The sequence below is a fragment of the Pangasianodon hypophthalmus genome, chromosome 20 (assembly GCF_027358585.1).
Source record: "Pangasianodon hypophthalmus isolate fPanHyp1 chromosome 20, fPanHyp1.pri, whole genome shotgun sequence".
Lineage (NCBI taxonomy): Eukaryota > Metazoa > Chordata > Actinopteri > Siluriformes > Pangasiidae > Pangasianodon > Pangasianodon hypophthalmus.
In genome coordinates, this window is record NC_069729.1 from 2,587,355 (window position 1) to 2,602,522 (window position 15,168).

The 15,168-nt window shown below is 39.6% G+C and overlaps 2 protein-coding genes across 10 annotated transcripts in view; one reads left to right on the forward strand and one right to left on the reverse strand.

Moving 5' to 3' along the window:
* The first annotated feature begins 3,253 nt into the window (after window positions 1–3,253).
* On the forward strand, window positions 3,254–8,641 carry cav4a (caveolin 4a). The gene is made up of 3 exons (XM_026935565.3): window positions 3,254–3,801; window positions 6,298–6,485; window positions 6,661–8,641. The coding sequence occupies exons 1-3, from the start codon at window positions 3,571–3,573 to the stop codon at window positions 6,809–6,811; spliced, it is 570 nt and encodes a 189-aa protein (XP_026791366.1). The 5' UTR covers window positions 3,254–3,570; the 3' UTR covers window positions 6,812–8,641.
* A 685-nt stretch (window positions 8,642–9,326) lies between these two features.
* Window positions 9,327–15,168, reverse strand: part of nfya (nuclear transcription factor Y, alpha) — a 6,809-nt gene continuing 967 nt past the window's right edge. For 4 of the 9 annotated variants that reach the window (XM_026935557.3, XM_026935558.3, XM_026935559.3 and 1 more), the window contains exons 2-9: window positions 14,028–14,137; window positions 13,804–13,884; window positions 13,134–13,280; window positions 12,694–12,825; window positions 12,315–12,414; window positions 11,909–12,054; window positions 11,611–11,784; window positions 10,169–11,285 (exon numbers count right to left, since the gene is read on the reverse strand). In XM_026935557.3, coding sequence (XP_026791358.2) covers window positions 11,115–11,285; window positions 11,611–11,784; window positions 11,909–12,054; window positions 12,315–12,414; window positions 12,694–12,825; window positions 13,134–13,280; window positions 13,804–13,884; window positions 14,028–14,105 — 1,029 coding nt within the window. In that variant the 5' untranslated portion in view covers window positions 14,106–14,137 and the 3' untranslated portion in view covers window positions 10,169–11,114. Of the gene's footprint in view, window positions 9,852–10,168; window positions 11,286–11,610; window positions 11,785–11,908; window positions 12,055–12,314; window positions 12,415–12,693; window positions 12,826–13,133; window positions 13,281–13,803; window positions 13,885–14,027; window positions 14,138–15,168 lie in introns of those variants that run through there. The other 5 variants (XM_026935563.3, XM_034314366.2, XM_053227207.1 and 2 more) reach the window with 3 other exon arrangements.

Sequence of the window (15,168 nt, forward strand, 5' to 3'; positions counted from 1 at the left end):
TTAAGTGTCTTTTCCTTTTTAATCCAAAGAGTAATACATCACATGTTCATCAGCCATGTCCTCTCATACACACCATCTGCCACAGAGACTTAGAGTCCATTAGCGCCTTCATATACCACAGTAAGTAAATGCAGCCCACAAGCACTAAGCACAGTGTGTGTGTGTGTGTGTGTATGTGTGTGTGTATGCGTGTGTGTGTATGAAAATAAAAAGCAAGAAGAACACAGATTCACTTGGTTCTCTTTTCTTTCCATCTTTGTTCTTCTTGTTCTTTATTTTCACACACACACACACACACACATACGTGCGCGCGCACACTACACAATGTAAATCGCATATAAAAGTTTAAATAAAAACACAGCTTATGATCAAATTGCTTCATTCCAAAATAGTTCAGTTTATTTAAAACTGTTATTATTCATTTTATTTAATATTCACCAAACTTAATGTATTTAATTTCCACACCTATGCATGAAATATAAATCAGAAGACATTTCATTTAATAATTTGTTTGAACAATGCCTGATTGAGTAGATCTGTACAGGACTAACAAAATGTTTAAGAGAAAGAGACTCAATTTAAAAGCACGATATTTTGGTGTTTTAATCTCGTGTGGCTGTAAATACACACTCAAGTATGATGTGTGAATGGAACAAATCCTCCTAAAAGCTCAAAGTTGTTGTTTTTTTTTTTTTTCACATTATTCCATTGCTGCATGACGCAACGACCTCTGTTTCTGTAGTGGATTCAAACGGTGCTGTGTTTCTCTGAAAGACGTCATGGCTGACTTCATTAGTGCTGATCTCACACACAAACACGTAGTTATGACTAATGCATTCTGTCAAGTAAACAATTCATACTTGAGACAAACAAGAGGACGTGCTCGTGTTAAGCAAAGTGGCTTAAATCACTTTTCTGAAATGCACGTAAACATCTCTAAATATCGTTCAAGCTAAAGGAACTTAATTCTCCTTTCTTCCATGAATTCTGGATTCTGATTGATCAAATGGTGTTGATTAATTTTCTATAACAGCAGCTCTGACAGTAGTGCAGCCGCAAGCCACGGGTTTATATGAACCCGCTCATTCTCGTGTGCTAAAAAAATGTGTGTAATGATTAAAGTTTTCTGTAAGGAGAAGTTTATTTAACATTTATGGAAAGAGTCTCTAGTGTCAGTGTAACAGTCAGAGGTAAAGCTGTAACTTTAAGTTTTCCAACATCTTCAGGACAGAGGAGTTTACGCTTTGTGGTTTCTCAGGAACACGACAAACTGCGTTTTTTGTTCTGACTTAAACAGAGAAAAAAAAGAAGGCTGGTGAGGAAACGACTGTTTATAGCTGCTATAACATAAGTGAGAACAGGAACTAACTTGTTTCACGAATGTAACTATAAGGTAACTATAAACTGAAAAAAAATTCTTGTTCTTTAATTAAAAAAGTGTAATCATTAGAAATTTACTGTGGTATAAGAGGAATAAAACACTCTCCCAATTGTTTTATTCCTTATTTCTACCCACAATGTTGATCATTATCATAAATAACTTATAATGTAAATAATAATAATAATAATAATAATAATAATAATGTAAAGACACAAGTCATTGTGTTTGCAGTGAATAAAGTCTTTCTGTAATGTTCAGAATGGCGACTGTGAGGTTTTTTTATTGCCGTTATAAAACACTGACAGGTCACCGACAATCTCAAATCCATTCATCACCTGGCTGTGTGCGTAATGGATTCCACAGTATCAGCGCAAGCTGTGTTAATGCTGAAGGCACTTTGCAGCTTTAATAATGAATTGTTAAACAGTTGATTTGTGTTTCAGTGTGGATATTGTTTCTCAGTCTTTTCTTTTCTTTCTTTTGCTTTAGTGATTTGCAGAACATTCATTCTTTCTGAACGACTCCTCTAAGTGAATCTGGCGGATCTATTCGCAAGCACGGACAAATTGGACGTTTTTGAGCTACGCACTAAAACAAGCACACACTTTGAATGACTAAGTTATATCTGCTCTTCATATGTTATTTGGGACATATGGGTTTACACATTTGATTCCTAACATATCTATTATCTGCAGACTGAGTTACGAATCAATCAAATCAAAGCTCAGATAGTTTGATTTGTTTATATTGCTAGGCAAAAGTTTGGACACAATAGATTCAATTTAAATTTTTCATTGATTTAAAGACAGTTTGGTAAGTTTTACAGTTGAGATTTGTTTCTAAGACACTTGTAAATAGTGGAGTTAATGCCCATATATATTTATTTCTAAGTCAAAATATCTATATTTTTTAAAAAGCCTCCGGGGTGAAACTCCGCATGAAGATGCCGAGAGTGTGCAAAGCTTCATCATTAAGAATTTCAATGTTGGCTCAACTAGTTAATTCTATTTGTGTTAATTCTTAGTTTTAATGTCTTCATTATTGTTCTAATGTAACAAAAATGAGTAAAATTGAAGACCTTCTATGAGCACATGTATACAAACTTTTGACTGGTGGTGTAAATGGGTAGCTTAAAAATAACAGAATGTTAAAATGAGCTTTAAAATGAGCCCAGCTCTAACTGCAAACAGCACTTCTGAAGATGAGCAGAAGCCCGGTGGTGCTATTGAGCTTCTATCGAGAAGTTTCAGTGAGTCAAGTCATACATTAACTCAGATTCAGTAGAGACACTCCTACAAAATCTTTTCAGGGATGAAAACTCTGTCTGCAGAAAGCAGACTGAATCTCAACATGGTCACATCACATCCTTATCATCGTAATCCTTCTACAGCAAGAGCCCGAGCTAACGTTTTATCACATAAGGAAAGAAGACACAGCCTATATAAAGTAAAAGAGGACATTTAAAGATTTTTTTTTTTTCACTTTTTTTACCACAACTTCACAAACACTTTATAAAGCGTGTAAAATGCTCCTATTAAAAATGTCCTGTTTCTTAAAGATGGAGTTTGTAAAGTTTAAAATGTTTCTAAACCTAAAATTAATTTTAAAAAATCTGAGAAAATTTGTGATTTGAAGTATTTCAAAATGCAGAGAATGCAGAGAATCACTTTAGTTTCATCATTTCAGGATTCTGTTTACATTTTTCCGGCCCAGAAATTAGCCGCGCCCCTGTCAAAACAGAAGAGCTAAGCCCTGCCCCTTTTTCCTTAAACAGCAGCACATGTGGCATACGGTATTAACAGAGGAGGCGGGGTCATTTGGGGGAAAGTTGAGGGTTTCATCAGAGGGGAAAGACAACAGTGGGCTCTCAACATCACATACTGCCCCTTTAAGTATCTATCTACCTATCTATCTATCAAGTCACGCAAAAAATGACTTTCATTGTGAGAAACCCAGGTCTGATCCTCCATGTGCTTCTCTGGTTACTTTCAAGAGGAGTGTTTAACAAGTGACGGCCCATCCTGCAGTATTTATAGCTCATCTAGCAGGGGGTACAGATCTTCCCAAAGGGAATTCTTGTACGAGCACGGTCACTTTCCTAATATATCCGTCCCTCAACCCCCGCACTGCAGCAACACGGCCAACGCGCTGTTCAGAGTTTTACTGTGTTAAAGAGTTTTTTTGTGTTTATGACCAGCACCATGATGAGGAGTACGGCCCCTGTAGATACAGAGATCGACCTCGGAGATGACGGAGACAGCGAGGACAGTGAGGGACAGCAGCCCTGGAAGACACAGCTGGAGACGGTCATGGAGGAAGAAGAAGAGGAGGAGGAAGAGGAGGATATGGTCTCGACGCAGAGCGACACGAGGCCTCTGATCAACGAGAGAGATCCGCGACAGATGAACGAATGCCTCAAGGTAATTGAATGACTTACTGGATCACAGGGTCACGTTAGTGATAAAGTACGTCCCAGCTGAGACACAGTACTCATATGGACAGTGTGATTTAGTCCAAAAGTAAATTTGAGATTAAATCTGGTGGAGAGATTATGTGCTTAATCCTGGAAATGGACCAAATCTTTCAGACGAACTCCATGTACTTGGAATTCCTCAGGTTTAGAAGATGAAGACTTGACTTGATAAGGGAATTTTTAGCATAAAATGGGTCATAGGGTGACATCAGGTAAATTGGGACACCTTTTGGCATGCAATTTTCTTCATCGCATACCAAAAACAGCAATGCCACACCCACTTTTGCAACCTGCGACAAATGAGATCATTGTCTACACATTAAATGTTGGCAGTGGAAATTCAAAGATGTAGGACGCTCCAAACTTATCCGGCTCATTGTGACCTGACTTCACCTTATATTGTGATTCTTTTGCATCAATATCGCTGCATCAATAACTCCTGCAAAAGCAGTGTAAAGCATCTGAATTAAATGCTATTAAATTAAAGTCCACATGAATAATAATTTGCACTCTTGGAGACTGTAATTCCAGAAAAAACTGTGCTCAGAAGTATATTTCAAGCACACAATACAGGGTATAACACTAATACTGAGAAGGAGTGCTCCTGCCCTTCTGTTGTCCACTGCACTAAACAAACATGTTTCTCTCGAGAGGTCCGTGTTTCCTCTTTGCTCATTAGGTAAAGTATAAAGACAGACTTTGTCTTGAAGTAAATGCTAACAGCTGCTGCTCTGAGACAGATGGAAGATAAAAGCAGCACAGTTGTTCTTGTTCAGATCATGAACACAATTATAGCAGCACACTGATGGAGATTCATCTCATACTGTGTGAGCAGGAAATCTCCTAAGTTTTTTGTTTTGTTTTGTTTTAACACATAAGTTGTGTAAAAATATATATCTAAGTGCATCAAAGAGTTCTCTGGCTAAACCCATCCTGGTTATATCGTCATGTTACCTCAGTAAAGCCACATATACCACAGCTCTGCTGATTCTGATTGGTTGATTGGTCAGAAGGTGTTAATGATTGTTATATGAATTTCTATCACTACTGAATGAATTTAAAAACATTTGTAACGGTTTATATGGTGAAGGTTTCTGCGAGGAGATATTTATTTACTATTAATGGAAGGAGTCTCCAGTGTCAGTAAGTCAGAAGTAAAACTGTAATTTTTTGTAAGTTTTCAGGACACAGGAACAATGGATGAAGGAGCTGGTGAGGGAATGACTGTTTATAGCTGCTATAACATAAGTGGTAACAGGAACTAACTAATTTCATGGATGTTCCATAACATTAAATGTAACTGTAAACAGATAAAAGCACAATGTGCATTTCATTCTTTAATAAATGAAAAATTGTTAGCGTTGACAAACTTCTGTGGTATAATAGAAATGAAACATTTGGGATGTGCTGTTATTAGAAAATAATCAACTTCCGGGGGTTTTATCATTAATTCCACTTCATTACACCACCCTGTCATTGATTGTTTTCCTATAAGAAATCTTTTTACTTGTATGCTGCATTTCATACTCAGATTTGTTTTAATCACTATGATTATATAATCTGCCATTAAAGTAGAAAACCCCTCATATAAAATGCCGTGTATATATATATGTAGGAGTAATGAAAAGCAAAGCAGACGCATACATGTTCCATGTGCGATTTTATCAACCTGTGCTCTTTTGTCTCAAGTTCAAACTGCTGAAATATGCTCCACATTATTAGCCATTGAAGTATTCTCCAAAAACCCCTAATGAGCGCTCACTATAAGTGATCACAGCATCTGTTGTTCATATGCTAATACTCCACTAATGAGCTGAAGGAGTTTCAGTGTGGGTTTGTTAATGCAGGCTGATGCTTATCTGCATCCCATGAGATTAACACTAGCATTGGACTGAGACAGATCATACAAAATTATCCAAAATGACCCAAATATGACACTTAGCTCAATGAAGGTATTGTACCAGGCTAATATAGTTGAACAGTTCATCATATGATCACCATTTAGCATAATAAACTGCCGGGCAAAATCAATGACAACATGTGTTGCAGTAATATCAGTAATACATAAGCAGCTGCAACTTCACAGTGATTCTGGTTACAAGATGGCCGCTGCTGACATCAGTGTGACATACAGTCTCAGAAACCACATAAGCAAGCAACAGCTTGCTTGTGATGATTTTGCTCACAGTTTGCCTGAGGCTACCTGTGTTACATTTCTTCTAACGTTATACCGCATCACTGTTGAAATCTCGAATATAATTGGTCAGAAGGTGGAGACCCTGTTGATTATTTTCCTTTAACAGAATGACATGGGGTTTTATTCTTTACTTATAGCACATGATTACACAGCTACGTCTCTGAAAGGTCAGGCAATGTTAGAATATCAGGTCAGACATGTAAGCCTCGTGTGTGTGTGTGTGTGTGTGTGTGTGTGTGTGTTCAGGTGAGTTTCGAGGACGTGATAGCCGAGCCGCTCTCAGTGCGCACTGGAGACCGGGTGTGGTTCTGGAGCAACGCACTCTTCGAGGTGTCCCGGGTTTGGTTGTATCGCATCATCACCGCAGTGCTCGCCGTCCCGTTCTCCATCATCGCTGGAGTTCTCTTCGCGTTCCTCACCTGCCTACACATCTGGTACGAGCAGTTTATTTAACTTAATATCAACATCCTGGTTTTTTAAATAATTTATACTGTTGTAGAGGGGAACTGAACTTGTGGCATCTTCACTTCACTTCACTTCATCATTCACAGTGATGAGCAGGTAATGCCAATCTTGGAATGACTTGAGCTTTCCTCTCTTGTCCTTCAGGCTTCTCACTCCGTGTGTAAAGGTAATCTTCATGAACACCAGCTGGCTGGAGATGCTATGGACTAGCCTTCTGGAGATCTTCATCCTCCCTGTCTACCACAGCGTCTCCAAGTGCTGCACGAGCATCAGTGTGCAACTCACACGTGTATGAAAAACTCTCTCCTGGACCATTTTTACTTAACAGGAGCTCCGGGAGCAGACACGGTCACCAGATGTGACAGGACTCTATGGATTCACTCTATTTTTTTTATTATTATAATTTTTTTTTTTACAAGGAATGACCAGATAGGACTGCTGTTAGAGTTTTGCTGGGGAAAAAATACATAATGTCCAATCAGGATCAAAACAAGAAAATGTCATGATCATCCTGTACCTATTGACAATATACTGCACTGTTTAAGGAGATTTGCTATTTTGTAAGTCACGGCTGAAAGCGTCATCCAATCCCACAATGCACTGCAGCAGGCTGGTGTCCAAAAGGGTGAGTGTTATTAGCAATATAGAACTTTATAATAATTGATATTGTGCATTGTGGTGGTGGTGATATCATTTACACACCCTGAAAACTGAACACAAGTTCTTTTGGTCCCACTTTACATTAAGTGTCTTTAATACCTGTGTAATTACACATATAGGAAAATATAATGTAACTACAGAGAATTTATATATGAGAATATATAATAAAATAGGCTAAAGAATACCACTGTGTGACTGGTACAGTTATAAGTGTGATCAGTGTTATGAATAGCAGTAAAAGCACCATTTACCGTCAACTTATCATTTAAATAACATTAAAGTTAAATTTATGAGTTCCACTGAAAAAGATTTTTTAAAAAAATACATGCTAGTAATATGATGGAAAGTATCTCACCTTATAAAACCAGATCTACTGGGAAAAACACATGATTCTGATTGGTTAATCCTGTTCCTCACCATATTTGCTGGTGGCCAGTAAAATGTGATTAAACAAAGTGAGGGATGAAAACACCTCATCTTTAAGAAACCGTGATTATATTTCATGTAAACATTTTTATTTATTTACCACAGTGAACATCATTCTTCGATCAAATTGTTGGATAGCTACGTGCCATAGTGAAACAGACCTAAGCCTAAGCAAAAAAGGTCAGTTGTAGCTCATGCTAGCAGGTCTTTAAGGTCTTTACTTGGGTACTTTTACCACCTCGGGTTACATTACAGTTGTGTAACTACACAGGTATTTTTGTGGCACAATATAAACACGGGCCTTCATTTTAAATCCTTTCTTGTACTGTGGTAAGTTTTTCTTTCTTTTTTTTAACCTTAAATCTGTATGTTATAAAAGAGAGCCAAGGCTTATCCATCCATCTCTCGTCTTAAATTCAAATTGGGCGACGTGCTGCATTTTATCCCAGCTATTGAACTAATGAAGCACCTCTTGTTTGAAAAAAAGCACAAATTATTCGGCACTATTCCAGGCCTGATTATTCGTAGCACACCATTTTTATGCTAATGTGTGGCTATTGAGCTGGGAGAGCTGGTCCAGTGGGTGGTTGTTGGTGGATGCCTCCATTTTTCTGCTGATCTGAGGCCAGTTTTGACACTCTGACAATGAGCGAGGCTTGAACACGAGAACAAAAAGGAACAACATCAATATCAAGGCTCGTTTTAGGGACGCAGTGTCCTCCACTGCTGAAGAGAAAGACCGTGATCGTGTATTACACGTGCGGCTCTTCTGAACGGCACCCTCTAGTGGTGGGAAGAGGATACTCGGTGATTGTAGACTGACAGAGATCGTAGACTCTAACAATTTTTGTCATATAAAACCCAAGTCAATAGAACCTGCCTTTCAAAACCTGCTGTTCAAACAGTGTTATGGAGTTCGTGATCTGATTTAGACCATCTGTCTCTCAGGGGTTTGGTCTACGTGCATGGCATTTGGAAATGACTATCAGGCCTCTATATTTAATCACAGTTCCTTTGGGATGTTGTGTAGTTGCCTGGCAAAGAAACACACAAGTCAGATTCAAAATTAGACATAGCCACACCCATGGAGAAACTTCTCTTTCTAAGTGCCAAGATTTTTGAACTATTTCTTTAAAAAGCATGAAAAGTCGATGGTTAAACAGTCGGTTCACAGTCCGGAGGTAAATCTGGCGTTAGTGTAATTAACAATTAACAACAGAAATTATGTTTACTTCAGGAAGAGATGGAACATTATTTTGTTAATCTCATGTTTAAAAGTGGGATGACACTCCAGAGACTGCGTAGGGAGCTCTTACATTCAAACAAGCAATGATTTCCACAAATCATGTCCACAAAATTAAGTGCTAAAAGAAAAATATAAGTATCAAAAACAAGATGGAAGCTATCGGGGAAATTAACATTAATTCTTGCAAAACAATTTCTCCTGAGGGTGCCAATAGTTCCAGAGTTTACTGTACAAATGATCTGATCTGTAAAAGTCACCCACCACTGCTAAACACAGCCATAAGCATTCACGCTGCTTGCATTTCCAAACACATCAGCTTTTTTATTTATCAAATGGATATTTGTGCTGTGAAGTTGCCATGAGATGGCCTTGGAGACTTTTAAGTATTTGGTACGTTCTGGAGATCAGTGTGGAAGTGCATAGTCAGCGAAATAGTTTCACTTTTCACAATGTGTATGAGGAAATGTAACTCAGGCTGTCCACAATAAACATGTCAGATGTATTTAAATAAGCTTCTTTGATCTGCCTTTGTCTCACTACAACATCAAGATTCAAACAAAGATATTGAAACTCATGCTTAGAAGCCAATCAGATCCCATATAAAATAAAACACACAGAAGCGACCTCGTGAGTCGCCCTTACACGTCGTACAAGGCGATAAGAAATGTGCAGGTTCTGTGTCCTCGAGTCTTTCCATGCTTTCATACAGAAATGGGCAGTTCTGCAGCGCACTGATCTGGGATCAGCTCTCCGTGCCTTTATAGTGGCATTATTTACAAGGTTAAAGGCTAAAAAACTGATCCTAGATCAGCATTCTCGCTCATTAAGCACCAGACTGTAACAGAGCCAGTGTAGAAATCTGTACAAAGCACCGGCTGTGATTTGGAGCGAGCTTTCAGCTTTACACTGCAGTGAACACCGTATGAAGTGTTACGAAGGGTTATGAAACGCTGATCATCTGAGTCACAGCTTCCTCTCCGACCGGGGCCTGCTCTGACTCCACCTGCCGAACAGAGAGAGGAAGAGGAGGAGCAATGAAGGCAATTACAATCGATTACACTGTGACATTTTTTCTATTTTATTATATACACATACTACCCTGAGTGATGATAAACTCACATAAAATTTTTAAAATCCACTTATCATGTGGATCTGCATTACTCTATTAATATCACTTTAGTAAATGTCATTAAAGTCACAACATCTCTAAATGTCCAAAATATATGACAGTAAAATAATAATCAATATTTTACATTATAGTAAAGTCAGAAAAAATTGGATAATCCTTTGGATATTAAAAACAAGAAAAAAGAAAACTAAAAAAAAAGTGTTTATTTGCAAATTAAAAAAAAAAAAAGTAACAGAAGAGAAAGTACAAGAAAACACCAGGAATATGAACATGACAAAACAGTGTGTTTTATACAGCAGGTTAAAACACATGCATTCCTTTCCAAACATTTTAAACATGTAAATAACTTATGACAAATAATTAAGCAATGAAATAAAACTCCAAACGTAGCAGCGATACAGACACAGACACAGACAAGCCATGCAGACGGCACAGATGAGAATAACATTTTAGGTTACAGAGAAAAGCAAAATACTGCAAATGATGAGTCCTGAAGCTCGATGAAGCTTGGAATCGGCCGGTTTATTGTGAATAATCATGAATAATAAGAAAGTATGGGGAAGGAATAAATTAAATACTGAGTTACTGAGATTAAGTGAAGTCAGATTAAAATGTGATTAAAGTGTAATCTCTACTTTCTATCAGCTAGAGCACTTTTGTTAATGTGTTAATGTTAATACTGGGGCAGCGCAAGGACGGGTTTAAGATGTGTTCGCTACACACACACACACACACGTATGTGAAGCTGTTTAACAGAACCACGGCTGTTTTTAGACATTACACACACAAATACACTCTGTACAGTGCAGTCCATACAGGTGGACAAGTTACCCAAACTGCTGAAACTGTCCAAAACCAGCCAAAACTGGTTTTAGCTTTGAAACAGTGACTATAAGGACAAAGTGCTGAACATATTTACTATGCATTTATTACATTAATATTAAGTTAACCATGTCTCAACACGTTCTCAGCAATAATAAAAGATGCATGCATGTGAGGAAGCCTGAAAGCATTAACACACACACACACACACACACACACACACAGACAGACAGACATGTGCACACACACACGTACACACATGCAGTCTCTTTGGCTTGTAAAGGGGAGCGTGTATTGCTTAAAAGCCTGCGATTGTTATCCCAGGGGCGGGGCTGAGATGGAAGTCCAATCAGTGCCGGGATTTATCTGGAGCCTCCCGCTCACCTGCACAGTCAGCTCCTCCTTCTCCTTCACCGAAAAGAAGCGTCCACCGTCACCACGCTTCCGCGCCATGGCGTGCCGATGACGAGACTCGTGCAGGTATTTCTAGGATAATAAGAACAATCAGGTTAACACATCGTACACGCCATCACTAAAACTGCTGTCTCCATAAAGGGGCGGAGCTGAGCTGGAGTTAACGTCCAGAATAAAAAATAAAAAATACAAACAGCAGAAGCAGAAAATACCTAAAAAGGCAATACTGAGAGTCACACTGTAAACGTTAGCATTTAAATTATACGATTATTACAGTTCTAAACACTCTACAAAATACACACCACATCTTTAAAGGCTGACGCAGTACCTCATTTCTAACGTAAAAATTTCTCGCAAAAATTAAATCCATTATTTCTGTTAAGCGTGTTTAACTCACCCTCCTCTCTTTGGGGATCTTGCCCTCGGCCTCCAGCTTGGCGCGGGCCTGGCGTCTCTTCAGGATGCGGTGGTACTGCTTAGCGTTGACGTACAGCGGCTCCTCCTCCAGCATCTCTGCTCCGGGGAGAGGGATCCGCTGCATGGTCGGGACAGAGCCGCCGCTTTGGACCATCTGATAAACACACAAGTGGTGCCACATTTTACAAAAACATATTTAACAAATTGGCAAATTACATGTGAAAGAACATTATAGGTAACTATAACTCTGGATAAGCCTCAGCCCATGATCGACCCACCATGACCATCCCTCCAGCGTTGACCACGTTTCCTGTGACAGGAACGGCGACGGTCACGGTGCCCTGACCCCCGGTGCCGCTCGCGTTTGACCCCGCCTGGATGATCTGACCTCCTGCTAAACTGGCGGCTGGAATAGTGATCATGCCTGAAGAGAACAAACACACAGAAAAGAGAGAGGTTGAAGACTCAATCTGAGCTAACACACTTTCTGTAACATCAGAGTGTGCACTAGAGTACTAGTGCATGAGCTCTGTAGAGATACTTTCCTGCCTGTGTATAAATAATACATTTTCATGACAATGTCTGGCTTCATCAATCCCAATCTGGATTTCTATTTTACTGTGATATCAACGTCTTTCCTAAATGAAACCTGTAGTGGGTGAACCTGTGGTTTTGTTGTATTACCCTGCTGGAGGATGGTTCCATCAGAGTTGACCGGCTGGTACAGGATGGTCTGACCCTCCGCTGTCTGAGCCTGCTGACCCTGCACTGTGATCTGCTGAGGCTGAGACACACACACACTCACACATTTACACATTTACACATTTACACAGGAGACTGTGTGTTGCATATTATAAATATAGTACAATATTAATCCAGTGTTATACGGTATGTTATGTAGTCTTTATAGTACATTATGATAAACTACGGCACTCAAACAAACTGTAATATCATGCATCAGTTATAGTTGTCTGCTTATTGCAGTTCCCTTCCTATATTATAATAATTTTAAAGACCTACAGCAGCCTGTATGTCGTTTTTATGTGCATGTGTGTGTTGAGACCTGGTTCTGTCCTGCGGTCACTGCGGTCTGCGGCTGCTGGATGATGATCTGCTGCGTCTGTCCCTGTGCAGTTTGTACCTGTAGCGTTTGACCTCCTGAGAGCTGAATCTGTCCCGGCTGCACGAGCTGGATCTGTTAGAGACGCACCTCAGAGTCAGCACAATTTTCAATTATTACTTGAGATGCTGGCACTAAAGGTTGGCGTCTACTCTTTTCACCTTGATAGAGACCAACAATTTAGCTACATGATTAAAACCCATATGAATCATAATAATAATAATAATAATAATACTTTAATAACCTATTAATAGCATATCACTTAATTAATAAATTTCCTAAAATCCTGCAGCTAAGTTCTTTCTTTGATACCACACACAGTCTGTATCAAGCCACACATTATTATTATTATTATTATTATATTATTATTATTATTATCACACCTGCTGAAGACCCTGAGAGCCCGTCACCGGTAGCTGCATGATCGTCTGCGCCTGTCCTCCCGGCACGGCCTGTACCATTATGGGCTGCCCGGAGGGGGTGATGAGCTGACCCCCGCTGACCTGCACCATTAAAGGCTGCCCTTGAACCTTAGAAGATAAGAGCAAGAGAAATCAGGGTTTGTTTGTTTTTTTCTGGTGCCGCAGGTCTCTCAATGGTCTCATGTTCAGATGACTTCATGCAGAATGTACACAGAGTTCTGCGAAACAAACACTGAGTACAACACTGAACACACACACACACACACACACACACACAGACACACACAGACACACACAGACACACACAGACACACAGTCATACGCTTCATGCACTGGAGAACACTGGAGAAATGATATTTGTGCCATGGTAAGAGTCATCGTAATGGCTGTATGTAAAATAATCATGCAGAGTAGCATCATGTTTAACGTTAATGTCCTGAATAGTAAATTCAGTATTAAATAAATGTATGAAATGAACGAATGAGACACGGCTGCACACGCCGTCTCGCTCCGCTTGTGGATTGCACGGATTTAACATGTGGATGATCATCTCTGTGCTGTTTTGGGGAAACGTAGCGAAGTCGTAGTTGCTGACATGCAGACAGCTGAAGAGCCGGAGAGAAAATACCACTACCTGGAGAGTCTGCACCTGCTGGGCCGCACTCGCATCCACCTGGCCGTCGGCCTGCAGCTGCACTGCAGTCACTGTGCTCTGGACCACAGAGAACGCAGCCATACGGTTATACACACCTCTCTCTCTCACTCACACACACACACACACACACAGTGGCCTGCACCACCTGGTCATCAGTAACACCACATCCACTCCCATCCATTCAGAGGCAGATCTCGTACCTGCTGCTGCACCGCTCCACCAGACGCCTGCACCACGATCTGCTCTCCTCCGCTCGCCGTCTCAGTGAACTGCTCCATGCTCAGAGTCTATTCAGAACCCAAGTTCAAAGCTACACAGTGTGAACAAAAACAGAGTAAACAGGTATGAGAATGGAGATAAGGATTTAGTTTAGTGGAATTCTGGCAGTGCACAAGAGCTTTCGTAAACGCATATTCTATCCAGGCACTTAAGCTTTGTATTTTCTGGTCCTGGTTGTTTTGTTTTTTTTTTATTGGTGGTTTTTCAGTTCGAATCAGATTTTCTTTCTCCGTAACTTGCTGCCAGAAACATCTTCATGACTGGAACAGAACACTGTTTACAGCCAAATATCCCACATACATGGTAACGTTCTCCGTTCTGCCCTACAGACTGAACACGAATGATTTAGTAGAACGCATTCTTCAAGAGGAGATCATCGGGTAGAAGGAACAGGTTGAAGCCAACTGCACCTTAACAATGTCTGTCAGGTTTAAACAACCTGCATATATTTATATCTATTGTGTGTAACCTGGTAATAATTTTCACACTTTGGTAAAAAGATGTGAACATCTGGACAGAGATCCAGCTGGAAATGAATCCTGAATAAACCACGTGATGTCGAGACTAACTGATGAGCTATCAGGCAGATAGAAAAGTGATCTGTTTGTCAATCAGTTCCTGTCTTCTACAGCATAATGCCAGTAGCACAGCTCGACCTGCCATGCGTCTGAAATGATGCCGTACTTCAAATCTTCTACAGAACCACGAAGTTACTCGTGCGCTTTCTGTGCCCGTGAATCATTCGGACACTCACTAAATACCCTGGACCTTCTCTAAGCTTTTCTCCAAACATTTCACAGCACTGAATGGGGTGCATTTCAGGGCATATACTAGGTGACGCTGATATTACATTAGACATTTTTGGTTTTAGGTGAGATCTGAAAAAAAAAAAAAAAAAGACTGAAAATATGAAAGCAGTCAATTCACTTATCTTCATTATTGCTATAATTTGCATTCAAATTATCATCATCAAATAAAGTTTGGACTTTGGTCTCCAACACTGTAAATTTATCTGGCCTGGAAATTTTAGTTGAAGCAAATCATGGAGCCAGAAAATGGATA